This window comes from Capsicum annuum, chromosome 12 (assembly GCF_002878395.1).
Source record: "Capsicum annuum cultivar UCD-10X-F1 chromosome 12, UCD10Xv1.1, whole genome shotgun sequence".
In the NCBI taxonomy this organism is placed as follows: Eukaryota; Viridiplantae; Streptophyta; class Magnoliopsida; order Solanales; family Solanaceae; genus Capsicum; species Capsicum annuum.
The window spans coordinates 229,713,367-229,730,002 of record NC_061122.1 but is presented as its reverse complement, the minus strand read 5'-3'; the positions used below and the strand labels follow the sequence as shown (position 1 = coordinate 229,730,002).

Below are 16,636 nucleotides of genomic sequence, written 5' to 3'. Positions count from 1 at the left end.
AAATAAATAAATATTTTTACTTATATTCTTGATGAATTTTTTATTTTGTAGGAATTTGTTATTGATTCTTGCGAATTGGAATGGATAGATATTATTCTCCTCAACCAAGTTCTAGATTTAAAGACAATTCTCATTGCCTTAGCAAAAGCAAAAATGGGCAAAGAAAACTTCAAAGTCCATTATATTTAAGCACAAATTACAAATAAAACATGAGATTTAACAAAAAAAGGCATAAAGGAGAAAAAATATAAACATATGTCTAGTTCAAGACTAATAATATAAGCATGAATGACAAATATATGAACGTAGAAATTATTTTTGTTTTATTAAGTGAATATCAATTGTTTAGTATTCGTATTTCCAGAAAAGCCTCATTGACAAGGAAAAGTATATCTTATAAATTAGAACCTAAATTGTACATTAAACGAGGCGGGTTGTAACAACCCGATTTTCTGAACCAGAATCCTACACAATGCTCATAACCCTAAAGGACCACAAGCTAACCCATAAATGATATTTGTACCTGTATACTGCATAATGTATCATAAAATGCGGAAACATGAACATAAAAGGCCATAAGGTTCGAACTAAATAAACGTCTAATAAAAAAATATCTGAAAAAGGTATAACAATGCCAAAACAAGTCATAAATACTGAAAATAATGAGATCTGAATATCTAATCTGACATCTAGTCTGAAAGCCTCTAACTGATCTGAATAAGGAGTTGAAGGAACATGTCTCCAACTAACTCCATCTAGCAACTGAATAGTAAATGTAGCAATAATCATATCGTCCTCGAATGAGAAGGACTCACTGCAAACTCTGAACACTGGAATGCTACTGTTGATCTGGAGCTCGTGCCTCTGAACCTATGGTGTAACATAAGAGAAAGTATCATACCGCAAATGCGTCAGTACGTCTGAATGTACTGAGTATACGAGTAAGATAGGCTAAATCCAAACGGTTATATGCATGAACAATGTTGACTAATATGAACGTGAGAATACATACATACATACATAACTGTAACTAAACTCGCAGAGATACTGACTACTGAGTTTGAATACTGACAACATGAGTGTACTGATATTGAGATACTAAATAGATGAACGACTATTTTTGACAGTTCGAATTATGAAGAACTGGTCTGGTTGACTGTGTATGACAGTCCTGAAGCTGAATATTGATATCATGAATTCTGATAACTGATATTACTGATACATGAGTTCAGAAAACTGATATAACTGATATAACTGTGATGATCGACCTAACCGATGTAACTGATACTGAGTGACTGTATCTGACAGTCTAAGTTCTGTTTAATATGGAGTAACTGAATTTGAGATAAGTCCTATCTAGCGGGTGATCTTTAAATCTAATGATTCTGATATTGTTTAACTATAGTTAAGATCATTCCTGTCTAATAGGTGATCTTGTAGTCTATTTCTAATGATAAGGATTGATTGTCTCTAACAGTGCTGAATCTATACTACTGAACTGAGTTGACTGTATCTGACAGTCCTGAATCTGTAACTGAAACTGTGGGATGTGTTCATCTCACCGACATATCCCAAGCTAAGCTGACTGGGGTCTAATCTCTCTCCTGACTGAAAAGGTGTCAGTACCGCTCCACCAATAAAGACATCTGTTGTGGAGTCAGTCCCAATCTAGCGGGTGACTCCTGGGATCAGTCCTATACATATAAATGTGCTAACGGATGACCCCTGAGTATGACAGTCCTATCGAACGAGTGACATCCCGTACCTACGCTGGCAACGTAGTTCTGGAACTTAGGGATGGCTTCTAGGGATCTCAGTCCTATTCTAGCGAGTGAGCCCCCATCCCTAGGTTCGCTCGATGTTGAATCTTACTCCCATCTGAAAGACACTGGACTGAATAACTGAGCTGAACTAAATAACTTAACTTAACTGATTTACTGAACTGATACTGATTAACTGAACTAAAAATAGTGGTATTGTTTAGCGGAGCTAAGATTGAGTTTACTGGATTCTGATGACGGACAGAATATAATGAGTTCTGAAGACTGATTAAGAGTACTGAAGTTACTGAGATTTACTGTGATTACTTAGATTACTGAGCACTGAGATTACTGAGAATATTGAACTACTGAGATTACTGAGTTTTCCTGAGTCACATGACTGACTAATTTCTATAGATCATGGTTTGACTAGGAGTATCGTGAAAACATGACATGGCTCTAGGCATACAGCTATTTTTTTCGGGTACGAATACCCCCAAGACTCGATAGAAGAAAACTGACACACATGACTGACTTGATCATAAGAGTAAAGTCCATCATCCACAATATCATAAATAAGGGATTTCATATTAAGCATGGTTCTCAACAATCTATTTCATGGAAGAGAATTTCATACAACATGTATATACTTGCATAGCTTTCAATATCATGCTCATTACATATTACAACCACAATTCATAATATCATAACTTGGGGAATTTCATAAAGTATATGGGTATTCTACATCTTGTACATGAGTGGGTTTTGCAAGTAAGCATAGCATAATTCTATAAGACTAGTTCATGAGTAATCCAGCAGTATTCACAAGACACATTATCAACATGAATGACATTGAATCATAGAGGCCTATCATGAATCCTTCCCTTAGTCACAATTTATCTATAATGCATGATTTCTAGTCTCTTAGGTATTTTATCAAACACCTTACATGCACAACTTAGGCATAGGTGTAAATCATACAATTACTCATCATAAATAATCAAACTTACATGTTTTCAACTCATATGATGTCATAGATTCATAATAACACATAAAGATTCTATCTTAGCATCATTCAACACATAAACATGATCAACAATCCATTCATAACATGAAAACCATAATATATAGTTTTAGAAAAAGGATTCTTGAACTTCATGGACGAAAGGAGTCCATGAATGAACACACGCATACCTTAGAAAGGAAACCTTGATGATTTGCTGGAGAGTTCTTGGATTGGAAAACTTAATTCTTGATTATCTTGGAAAAAGGATTGAATCTTGCTTTTGAGAGATGAGTTTGATGGAAACCCTAATCTTGTGGTTGAGATCGTAAGAGAGGGTTTTTGAGATGCTTAATTGAAGAAAAATGGGAAAAATTACGCCTCTTTAGGGTTATAAGTCGTGGGAAGTGAAGGAAAAAGACCAAAATACCCTTATGAAATAAATTTTCAGTTGCTGAAAATAATAGCTGACAATATTTGTGACATGGCGTCAAAAATGTGGTAAGCCGTCAAAAATGTCGTCACACAGAAGCTGGATTCTGCCTAAGGCTGACGACATTTGTGACATGGCATCAAAAATGTGGTAAGCCATCAAAAATGTCGTCACACAGGAGCTGGACTTGATGGTTTCTGCCTAAGTCTGACGACCTTCGTGATAGGGCGTCACAAATGTGGTAAGCTACCACGAATGTCGTCACACTGATTCCAGCCTTACATGCTGGAGTAAAATAGGAATAACTCTTTGCTCCGAAATCGGATTTAGGCGAAATTGGTATCGTTGGAAATCTAATTCAATTATCTATCTTTGGATAGGTCATAAGCTCAAAAATTCCAAGTATAATGAGAGATATGCTCATTTGAATCTGACTATGGCAATATCTTTCTCGAGAATTCGATCGGTGAGGAATGTTTTGATTATCTGATAGCTGGGAGTTATTTGAAGTCTTAATATACATCTAACCTACTCATAAAACTATAAAAGAACCATGATGTACTATGCATGAGCTTGGTACATGGCTCTAATATTGGTTTGGATTTCTTGGGGTATTACACGAGCGATCAACACAAATTTGAGTCTTTATTCAGAACTTATGCGCGCTTTTGACAATACTGGTGCACCCCCAGATTTCAAATCCTGAGTTCGCCTCTGGGTATATAACGTGTACGTCGTACTCAACGTTGGTAGGGACCTAGCGACTTTGGTGAAATAAAGTAAAAATCCATTTTGGTACTCTTTGTAAATGCCCTTAAAGCATATAGTTACATTGAATTCAATGACAATTAACGAATAACCATAAAAGTTTTAACACTCTTTATTAAAATGCATATTTATTACCGCTAAATCCTTATTATTGTAATGAGTTGATATTATATTAAGGGAAGTGACTGACTTCAAAATTAAGTTTTTTCTTTTAGTAATAATTTTATTTTTTTCTCACATTTGGAGCTTTTTTGCTAAGTTTACTGAATAAAAGTAACGTGTTTTCTGTTCTTTTAATCTACTATTTATTTTCTTAAAAAAAATATTTTGACTTTAAGGTTCTAATTGATTTGTTTATTTCCCTCTTGTTATTGAAGCTAAAGAAGTCATCAATAATTGATTACTAAAATGAGATGTCTTAAAATAAAATTATTGCAATAAAAAAATCTAATGATATCTGACACTCCTGTCTGAATTTGAATTAATTAAATCAAATAAACAAATCTAATTTTTGCTTAGTCATTAACCTTAAATTCCAGACTTTGTATATACTGTCTTAGCTCTAATTGAATTATTTTCAAAAATTAATCTTTAGTTATCTTTTTTAATATCTTTCAATATTGATGTCCTGTCTATCATATAGTAATTTCATTTTCTGTAAAAAAAAAAAAAAATCAATAACATGTTCTCTTTCTTTAACCATTTAAATTTTTAAATAAAATGATTATCTATGTTTCTTTGATTTTTCATGGAAAGAAAAAATGAAAAGAAAAATACTATATACTAAAAAAAATAAGTGCTTGAGGCATGTGGTTATCACTCTGTACAATTTGAAAAGTAATCTTTTTATAAAAATAAATTAGAGCAATAATTATTTTTACAAAAAAAAAAATAGAAAGAGGAGACATTACAACTCTGTTGTTGTCTTTTATTCATTTAAAAAGGGAAAAGAAATCATATCCACCTCATTGTATACAAGAAAAATCTAAGCCACATTTAAATTATATAAGTGACCTATTACACACCTTAACTATATAAAAGTGATATTATTACCTCCCCGCGACCCCCATTCTAAGGCGCGTGTGTTACACTTATTTTAGGCGCGTCCAGCCTATTAAATAACAAAAGTAAACGGCTAAAAACATTAAGGGAAAAGGCATTATTTCCACCCCAAACTATAGTCGAATTCACACCTAAACTATATAAGTGACCTATTACACACTTTAACTATAAAAAAGTGATACTTTTTACTGACGTGGCAGCGCGTGTAAAACACTACACCACATGCAAGTGGTGGTAGCCTGACAGGGTGTAAATAGTTTCACTTTTTTTATAGTTTAGGTGTGTAATAGGTCACTAGTATAGTTTAGGTGTGACTTCGACTTTTCGGGTATAGTTTGGGGTGGAAACGATGTCCTTTAAATTGTACATTCTTGTCTAGTACGTAATCTACTTTTCTTTTCAACATATGTTATTCTTTTTTAATTCTTCACTCGATGTTTAGTATATGTATTAGAACTCAACTAGATCCGAATTCAAGCTAGGAAGTTCCATATTATATTGAGAGGTAAATAAAGCGCTTCCTAATGAAGACAACTTTACACTCAGATAGACTCAAATTCTAAACCGTTGATGAAAAATGAAGAAATACTTATCACTTCACCGAACACCACACTACAGAACTTTTGTTGGGAAAAAACAAATGTTATTCAACTTATCACACAACTATTTTACTTGGCAAACACAATAATTGTCAACAAACTCACTGACACTGCCATTTCATTGAATGTAGAGTGAGTTGCCAAAATATATATATATATATATATATAATTTTCAAAGTGAGAAGGAGGGAAGGCAACAAACATGCATGAACCATTTCACGAAGTATGTGTCCAAATAGTTCAAAATCTCGATAGTTAGCTCTCGGCCTTCCGGTCAAAAACCAACGTCAATGAAGGCGTGTAGGTGCACTATTCCGTGGTAGGGATTATAACTTTCCATAAATTTCTCATTTGTCACTCAACGACGGAACCTTGCTTATTTCCTTTTTTGAGGATCTTTCTCAAAGGAGAATCGAAAAAATCATATTTTCATACAATATCTTAATTGAATTATATGTAATGATCAATAAATTAAGTTGAATTCTATATCTACACATACCAAAAACATAGCAAAATCCCAGTACCAATCTAATCTATTCTATAGATATTTGGACTAGAGTTGACAAACAAACAAAACCAGCAATATACTTTTTTAGTATCGGATAGAAATCTAAATGGGGCGACTGATCGAGTGAGTTGGAGCAACTGATAAAATTGTTGTCATGTGATCAAAGGCAGAGCCAGCCTAGTAATAGGAAATTCATCCAAACCTCCTTCGACGAAAAATTATATTATTCATTCATGACAAAAATGATTTTTATGTATATATCGTAGGTGTTGAACCTCCTTCGTTGAGTTTTACTTCAGATTTTGAACCCCCTCAGTAGAAATCCTGACTCCGCCTCTGCATGTGATTAGGAGATCACGGGTTCAAATCAAGAAAACAGCCTCTTGTATAAATGTAAGGTATATATGGAGCTGTCAAGAAAGAAAAAAGAGAAGGCCATAGTATAACTAAGAAGAAAAGAAGAAACAAAAATATTGAAATATTACTAAAGGGTTCTATTATTTATTTATTTGGTACCTCCACTTTTCTCCATGTTACACTTGATTAATTAATAATTAAACCAAAACTTCTGACTCATCCTTTCTTTAATTAATTAAATATCCTTTTTAAGAGAATTAACCAGGGATAAATAGTTATTTTTAATTAACTGGCCCATTAATCATTAATGGTGTCCCTAAAGACAAAAATGCCAGTGTAATAGGGTTGTTTGCCAGTATGTACTAACCACCATAATCCTATTTCCTAGCAACTCTACACCCAAAAGATTTTTTTTTCTAAGAAAAAGATTATTATTATTATTATTATTATTATTATTATTATTATTATTATTATCATCATCATTGGTCTCACCTGGTATTTATGTCTCCAACTTCTGATGTACACAAACACTTAAACTTGTATAAAGTTAAACAAGTAAACACACACATCATATGTGAGATGTGACATAATATACATCCGATGCCACGTAGGACGTTACATAAGACGCATGTGTCTAATTGTTTAATTTTATACAAATATAAGTATTTCCTTACGCACCCAAAATTGAAGGACATCAATACCAACTGAGGCGAAGTTAAAAAAACACACTTATATAAAACAACAACAACATACCTAGTGAATTCCCACCAAATGAGATCTGAAAAGGGTAAAATGTACGCAGTCCATACCACAACCTTCGAAGAAGTAGAGATGTTGTTTTCGATAGAACCCAAAAAAGACACTTATATATTATGACATTTTTTTGATATCACATTTTAACAAATAAAACATAAGCAAGTTTGACCTTAAAGTTAAACATCACTCCCACACCACCGCCGGCTTTTATGGAGTATATATATATATATATATATATAGGAAAAAAAAAATACATAAAATAGCATACTTAAGTATTAAATTACAAAAAATAACAATATTTTTATCAAATTACATTTTGTAGCATATGTATTTATATGTATTTGTATTTTTATAGCAACAGTTTACAAAAATACAAAATACAACTTGCTATATTATGTAATTATGAAGAAAAATGAGCATTACATATGTGTATAATAACAAGGGGAAATAAAATAAGGCATAATATATAAACAATAACTTTAACTTCGCATCAAATTATAACTATGACCTTTAATTTTGTAAGTGCACAAGTAAGCCCTTTAACTATATAAAAACTGGAAAAAAAAAACACTTCAATTCTGCAACTTACATGCGTGAAACTCAATCGATCCTACGTGGATTAGTAATCCACTCAGATGCTGCCACCTAATAAAAAAGACACATTATAAATATGACCTTTAACTTTGTCAGTGTATAAATAGGCCCTTTAACTATACAAAAGCTGAATAAAAAATACTTCAATTCTAACTCCGATGCGCATGGTTTTGAGTGTATACACGCATTTTGTCAGGTAGGATTAAAGTGTTTTTTTTTCAGCTTTTGTATAATTGAAGGACCTACTTGTGCATTGATAAAGTTAAAGGTCATTGTTATAATTTAATGTCAAGTTAAAGGTCATGTTCATTTATTATGCCATAAAATAAACATACATCTTCATTTGTCATATTTATGCAATGTCTATTCTTACGAATTAACTACAATAATCTAAACTAATTATGTATCTTCATCGGATATATCAGAGAGCTAATTATGTATATTCGTCGAATGTATCAGGGAGCTAATTATGTATCTCGACAGACCTCAAATAAGAAAAATCTATCGAAAGTTAATTATGTATCTTTACAATGGAAAAAATGTATCTTTGTTGGATGTATTATGTACCTCAACAGACCCAAAATAAAAAAAAATGTATCAAAAGCTAATTATGTATCTTTACAAAGAAAAAAATGTATCTTCGTTGGATGTATCGGGAGCTAATTATATATATCGACAGACCCAAAATCGAAATTTCAGTAATTATGTAAAATATCGAGATTTTCTGTAACTAAGCTCCAAACTGTCGGGATTTATGTTGTTCACACTAATAACAAGTAAATAAATAAAATCCATATTACATAAATGATAGATATATGCGTATGCTAATTTGATTTCAACTGGCAATTAAATATTCAAACTTGAGTATGTACATCTAGACACCTCGATCATCTTCATTGTGTCGGTTGAACACTCCAATAGGCACCTTACAAAATGATCATCTAGCTACTTCCGGAATTTATGTATCACGTCAGCATTAGATGTCCACAAGATACAACGAAGGCGACTTGGAATGTTTAGTTGACAATTTAGACCAAGTTAAAATATCTAGATGTGCTCTCTCAAAGTTGAAGTGTGTACTTATCAATTGAAATTAAATTTAAATATCTAATTATGTTTTATGCCTAAAATAAAGCAAGATTTAAATTATATTTCAATAATATAAAGTTTTTATTTTACTAATGTAGGTTTTAACAAGCTATAACAATGTGACTATCCTGTAGATTTAAATTAGTCAAGAAGCATACAAACGGATCCGGACATCAGGATCATCTTTAAAAGAAGAGATAAACATCCAGTACCCCTCCGAACAATAGTCAAAGTTGTTACGATACACTTCAACTTCACAGGGGGTCCTATTATCCTTCTGATCTGAGTTTTAGCGTATTTTTGTCACTCTTTTGTGCTGACGTGACACCTTTATTACATAAAATAGGGCTCACGTCAAAGGCTTCACGTCAGCTAAAAAGGTTGACAAAAATAAGTTTAAATTTAGTTTGGGTGGTAATAGGACCTCCTCCATCCTGTTTTATGTTTCATTACGACTTTGTTTAGTATTCTGTGTTTTGAGCCGGGGATCTATCGAAAATAGTCTCTCTACTTTTTCGGAGATAGCGGTATGGACGGCGTACATCTTACCCTTCCCAGACCCCATTTTGTGGGAATAACTGGGTTCGTTGTTGTTGTTGTTGAGGTAACAGGACCTCCGTGAAGTTGAAGCGTGTCGTAACAAATTTGATCATAGTTTAAAAATTACTAGTTGGTTTACTCTAAAATTAAATTAGTTGAGATGCGTAAAAACTGATCCGGACATCAAGGTCAATCTTTAAAAGAAGGAACATTTTTATTCTAATTTAAAAAGGTCACACAAACATTTCCCTTTCTTTTATCTTTTTCCCTTACTTCCTTTCCACCTTCCTCTCCACTTCTCTTTCATTTTCTTTGATCTCAATTCCTTCTCCATTTGAGTGAATTCAAATACCAAAGTCACAATCACATTTTTTTTTCTTTGTTTTAACTTCATTTTCCATCTCATTTCTTCCAAATTTAGTACTAATACTAAACTAAATTCTTCTTGTAGTCTTCACTTTTCTTGATTTTCCACTTATCACATGTACTAAATGGACAAGAAGAGTTTGTTTATGAACAATGTCAACACAATGAATGAGTTGAATTGTAGTACTAGTTTTTATCAAAATGATCCATTTGAATCTAATATTATTGTGTCTAGTAATACCAACAATTTTAGTGACAACTTTGTATTAAGTGAAGTGATTGGTAAATTAGGAAGCATTTGTAATTCTGGTGAAATTTCACCAAATTCTTTTGTTGATAGTAATAATAATTCTTGCTATACTACTCCAATGAGTTCTCCTCCAAGACTTAATTTGGCAAATTTTCCAAGTTATTTTGCTAGTAACAATTTGGAAAGTTGCAAACTTTCAAGAATTTCAAGAAACATGTGTATCAAAGAAAATGAATTTGGAGATTCAAGAGAGAATTCATCAGTTTGTGAACAAATTCCAATTGAAGAAATTGGAATTAAATGTCAAAATGATGCAAATTCCATGAAGGGAAAATCAATTCCAAAGAGGAAAGCTAAAGAAATCATAGCCAAGAATGAAAATGTAATTAACTCATTTCTCTTCTTTCTTTCTTTTTTTAATGCTAAGTTCTTGGATTTTGCAATTCTTGATTTTGATTGGATTTTAGTTATATACACTGATAGAATAAAGATTTCTTATACTATAATAAATTTACACATGTGATTTATGTTATTCGAACTATCAAAAATGATGCCAATGTTGGATTTTCAATTCTTGATTTTGATTAGATTTCAGTTATATACACTTACACTATAAGTAAACTTTATACATGTGATCTATGTTTTTCGAACTTTTCAAAAATATGTCCATGTTGGATTTTCAATTCCTGATTTTGATTGGATTTTATTATATAATATATATACTAACGGTGTAAAGATTTCTTACATTATAGTAAATTTTACGTATGTGATCTATGTTGTTCGAACTTTTTAAAAATATGTCCATGTTGAATCTTCAATACTTGATTTTGATTGGATTTTATTATATATACTTACAGCGTAAATATTTCTTACACTAGAGTAAACTTTACACATGTGATCTATGTTGTTCGAACTTCTCAAAAACGATGTCACTCCCGTGTTGGATTTTCAATTCTTGATTTTAGTTATATACATTGACAGCGTAAAGATTTCTTACATTACAGTAGATTTTAACATGTGATCTATGTTGTTCGAACTTTTCAAAGATGATGTTGCGTCCGTGTTGGATTTTCATTCTGGATTTTGATTGGATTTTATTATGTACACTAACAGTGTAAAGGTTTCTTGCACTACAGTAAATTTTAGGGAAAACGCTCTGTTTCCTTCCTGAACTACTATACACAAAATTGTTGAGACACACCCGAATTTTAGGAGGGTCCTATTACCCTGGACTAATTAAAACCGTATTTGTGGCAACCTTAGTGCCTACGTGGCACATCAGTGAATCAACACACTGAAGGTCCACGTAAGCACACATATGTACCACGTGTGCGCCACGTAGGCACTAAGGTTGCCAAAAATACGATTTTAATTAGTCGAGGGGGGTAATAGGACCCTCCTAAAGTTTGGGTGTGTCTCAGCAATTTCATGTATAGTTTAGGATGGAAACAGTTCATTTTCTCTAAATTTTAACTTGTGATTTATGTTGTTCAGATTTTTCAAAAATGATCGCCACGCCCGTGTTGGATTTCCAATTCTTGATTTTGATTGTATACACCAACAGTGTAAAGGCTTCTTACACTACTCTAAATTTTAACACGTGTTATATATTGCTCGAACTTTCCAAAAATGATATTGTGCTTGCTACTTTTGAACGATTTGATGAGGATCTGACACATATCCGATGATATTTTTGTAGAGTCCGAACAACATAGCTATTGTGATCAACCATTCATAGAATTTAAAATCATATTGATTACCACAAGTAGACAATTGAAATTAATGCTACTTAATTTTATGCAGGTTTCAACACAAAACAATGAATCAAGTTCCAAAAGAATCAAATGTGATGAAAAAATTGGAAGTGATAAAGAACAAAATGAAGAAAATCAAAAGCCTCAAGAACCATCAAAGGATTATATTCATGTTAGAGCTAGAAGAGGCCAAGCCACAGATGCACATAGTCTTGCTGAAAGGGTATTTTTTAGAAAAAAAAAATATCAAATTTTAAATTATTTTTTAATATTATTTTGTTTTTATATTATTTTGATGTATTTAATGTTTTTAAATTATTCTTTTGATTGGATAGGTGAGAAGAGAGAAAATTGGTGAAAGAATGAAGTTTTTACAAGATCTTGTACCTGGCTGCAATAAAGTAATTGTTTTAAGAGAATTATATATAGCTCTTTTACTTGTGGTCTAGCCCTTCCGGCACCGGCGCATAACGGGAGCTTTAGTGCACCGAGCTGCTCTTTTACTTTTGGTCTGGCCCTTCCTGAGACTCGTGCATAACGGAAGCTTTAGTGCACCGAGCTGTCCTTTTACTTGTGGTCTGGCCCTTATAACCTGTGGTCTGGCCCTTTCTGGGACCTGCGCATAACGGGAGCTTTAGTACACCGAGCTGGCCTGGTCTTTTACTTGTTTTGTTAATTTTAAGAGAAAATATGCAGAATTGTGATATGGAAATTTCATTGTTTTTTTTTTTCTTTAGGTGACTGGAAAAGCTGTGATGCTTGATGAGATCATTAACTATGTACAATCCCTCCAGTGTCAAGTCGAGGTAAATTACTTAGTTGTCTTGTGCTTTCGAGTGTTCCAAAATCCATCGGAAATTGGCTCGTCAGTAACATTTTCTGATGGTCTTCCATCGGTAATATCCTGCTGACGAGCCAAATTCCAACAGGACGTCTGTCTGAAATTAGCGATTCTTTGATAGTAAATCTTTCCAAATGATGGAAGTTGTGTACTTTCGTGTAGTTCCTCTCGATGAAGTTATCTAATATGAATCCAACAATGGACTTCAACGCGGAGTCTGTTACCTCCAAGAATGTAAGTCATACAAACTCATGATGTTATTCACACTGTCAGTATATTTTAAGTCGTCGTAGTAGGTTACCTGTCTTTATTTTCAAGTTGCTAGTGTAATTTCGCTTGTCATGAATGTTACCTATAGTTATGATCTTGTACTTGATCTGATAGTGTAAAAATTATTCTGCATGTTAGATGTTTCAATCCGTTGGATCGTTGCATCATAACATGAATTCATCGCAAACTTCAGTGCAAGAATTTCCATATGGATTTCAATCTCAACTAGGGCCAAATATACAGAATTTGGATGGTCTTGTGGAACAAACACCTCAGGTAATCACGAATTGCTAGGAACTGTGACCTATGTTGCTCGGACTCTGCAAAAATATTGTCGCGCCCGTGTCGGATTCTCCGAAAATGAACTACTTTTGAAGAGTCCAACACGAATGTATCGACATTTTCAAAATGTCCGAGCAACAATGTTGTAAAAATATTATTTTTCCTAGTTTTTCTCTTAGACAAAGGTGATTTGATTGTTTTTTTTTTTAGGTTCCAACATTCTTTGAAGATGATCTTCATAGTTTTATCCATATGGGGTTTGGCCAAATTCAAGCACAGAACTGTTCGGGTTAGTATACCCTTACGGATTTAACTTATATACATCGACAGCGTAAGGATTTTTTTACACTAATGTATTTTAGTAGGTCAGTTATCTTTTTTATCAGATTATCATTTGGAGCAACACTTATCATAAAGATTTACAAGTAATTATCTAGGTTACTTGGAGCCTCCGAAAGTACAGTCGCAGTCGCGCCCATGTTTGGTCTCCCAAAATGTATTAGTCTAATATTACTATGCAATTTTGGGAGCATCCGACACACACCCGACACTAGGCAACATGTTGCTAATCAGTCATGTGTTTTATGCATTTTTGAAGGATCTGATACACTCGGCAACATGTTGCTAATTAGTTCTATGTTATGCATTTTTGGAGGACGTGACAACACACTCGGCAATTTGTTGCCGATTAGTCCTATGTTGTCATACATTTTCGAAGGATACAACACATATCCGGCAATATTTTTGAAAAGTCGAAACAAGTAAATGTAATTACTTGATGAGTGACATAATAGTGTAAATCTAATACTTTGGCTTTGTTGAGTGTAGGCAATGTAAGCACAGCACAAATGAAGGCTGAACTATGAACGAAAGACCATCAGGTAAAACTGTGGAAAAAGAGTCAAGAAATATACCTAAACTTTGGCGAAATTTGTTGTAACACGCTTCAATTTTGCGGGGGTCTTATGACCCTCCTCGACTATATATTACCGTATTTCTGTGGCATATATTTGTCCAGCTGGACCACTTCAGACTCTTACACGTTCAGTGTGTGTAATCATGCAATGGACCAGGTGGACAAATATATGTCATAAAAATACGGTAATAAATAGTTAAAGAGGGTCATAGGACCCGCACAAAGTTGAGGCATGTTACAGCAAATTTCGCCAAAAAATTAGGTATATTTCGAATCTTTTTATCTAAAACTGTAGTATTTGTCTGAGCTGAAAGTCTACTGGAACAACCTTTCTACCCCATAGAGGTACAGTCGGCATACACCGCATTTATGAGATTGCACTGGGCATGTATTGTTGATTAATTCAATGATTACTTTGGCTAATCATGATGCTTATCATTAATTATTCCCATAAGGGACTTATTGTTTAATTTATAGCCAATTTCATACACCACATGGGGTGTTAGAACTCAAATTAATCACTTGTATATTATTTTTGTAATTAGTTCAAGCAATTACCTATTGTTTCAATTCAACTATGGTTCCTTAATATTGTAATGTTTACCACTAATTGATTAAGACTTTATGATTTATTCTTTGTGGCATATGTTTACATTTATCTTTTTTGTTTCCCTTCCGGTGTCCCGTACCCATTTTAGAGCCGACTAATTATATTTATTTCTACACAAATAAAGTGAAAATGAAAACATCGTTGCAAATATATACTATTTATATTTACTTTCATGAAGATCGCTCTCTAAAGGGTATGATACAGACAATCTGCCTAATACAAGCATTAGTTACTGCTTCCACATCTCGAACTCGTGATCTACAGATCCACAGAGACAGCTTTATCATTGCATCAAAACTCCTTTTTGTTTAATATATTTAATTGAGATAAATATTTATTATCCTCTCGAACTATGACCAAAGTTGTTGCGACAGACTTTAACCTCACAGGTCTTATTATTCTCCTCAACTCAATTTTAGCATATTTTTGTCACCCTTCTGTGCTGACATGACACCTTTATTATATAAAATGGGTTCTACATCAAAGGTGTCACGTCAGCTAAAAAGGTTGACAAAAGGAGTCACCTCAGTTAAAAAGAATGATAAAAATAAGCTAAAATTTAGTTCAGGGGTAATAGGACCCGTGAAATTGTTGGGTTCGAAATCGAGAGGGCGTCATGTGGAAACTATTAGTTGCAAACTATGAGACGATAAATCAGATGACAAAGAAAACAATACCAAAAAAGCATAAAATTATTATATGTTTTACTCTATTTAATTTAAAACACCATAATAGAAACGTACGAATGGAAATGATTCTGAAAAAAGGAAAAATAAATAAATGAATAGACATGAATATAATCTTCCTTTAATATAAAGTCAACCAGAATCACTTTAATTATGTCAAACATGTAAAAATCATAGAAAAAACAATAAAGAATAATGGATTTTGATTATTTTTTTTAAATTAAAAAGGATGCTTAATCATGACATTCCGTAATTAACTCCGGACATAACGAAAATAATTAGGGCCCACAAATAAAAATATATTTAAGATTTAAGAGTTTAAATATATGCATTAACTGTCTGAAAAGTATAAATCCAATTAATTAAGTTTCTTATAAGATAATTACAAATATAAATCTATGTGATTAGAATTAAAAAAAATGATGGTTAATATGCTATCATAAGTTAAACTAGGTTAATAATGCAAAGAAAATAAGAAGAGATTCTTTAATTTTCTGCTAAATGAGAAATATTTTTGCTTTCAAAAATAATTTTTGCAAAAAACAAAGAAATAAAAAAAATAAAGCCAATAAGAATGATAGAATTATTTAATATCTTCATAATGTCAGAGCAATTATTGTAACTATAATGAATCTTAATTTGAATTATCATACCTTCCATATCATGACTTTATATCTCTTTCTTTCAAATTAAGCACCAAATTATTTTTGATTTGGTTTGGTATGACATTTAGAAACCAAAAGATAATGACGGGATGGTTGAGATTTCATCATCCTTAATTTAACTCGGCACAATTTTGATTAGTCATGTGGGTAAGTTTCGAATGTCGGATACAACAACATATATAATATTTAATATAATCTCGCAAGTAAGGTCCGAGAAGGGTACACGAACCTTAATAGAGAGATGTTTTTGATAGATGCTCGGTTCAAAAGAAAAGTATGTGACACAGGATTAATTGTGAGAAAATTAAGAACGTAAATTAGCAAGATACAAAATAAGTGCAACGACATATAGCAATGCATATTGAAGAATAAGAAACTACGTGATGACTAAAGTACTGGAAAGGAAATGACAGAGGAGGAGGCTACAGTGGCAAACCCAGAATTTAGGGATTGTGGTGTTCGAAAGGTTCGAACACATATATTGACGCCCAAAGCTTTAAGGTTCCGCCTGCAAACTAAAGCACTCA

The 16,636-nt window shown here is 32.7% G+C and overlaps 1 protein-coding gene across 1 annotated transcript; it reads left to right on the top strand.

Annotated features, from left to right (window-relative positions):
• The first annotated feature begins 9,713 nt into the window (after window positions 1-9,713).
• Window positions 9,714-14,780, top strand: LOC107849616 (transcription factor bHLH62). Its single transcript, XM_016694172.2, has 8 exons — window positions 9,714-10,467; window positions 11,889-12,062; window positions 12,175-12,240; window positions 12,577-12,645; window positions 12,843-12,914; window positions 13,089-13,226; window positions 13,443-13,521; window positions 14,061-14,780. The coding sequence occupies exons 1-8, from the start codon at window positions 9,961-9,963 to the stop codon at window positions 14,096-14,098; spliced, it is 1,143 nt and encodes a 380-aa protein (XP_016549658.1). The 5' UTR covers window positions 9,714-9,960; the 3' UTR covers window positions 14,099-14,780.
• The last annotated feature ends 1,856 nt before the right edge of the window (window positions 14,781-16,636 follow it).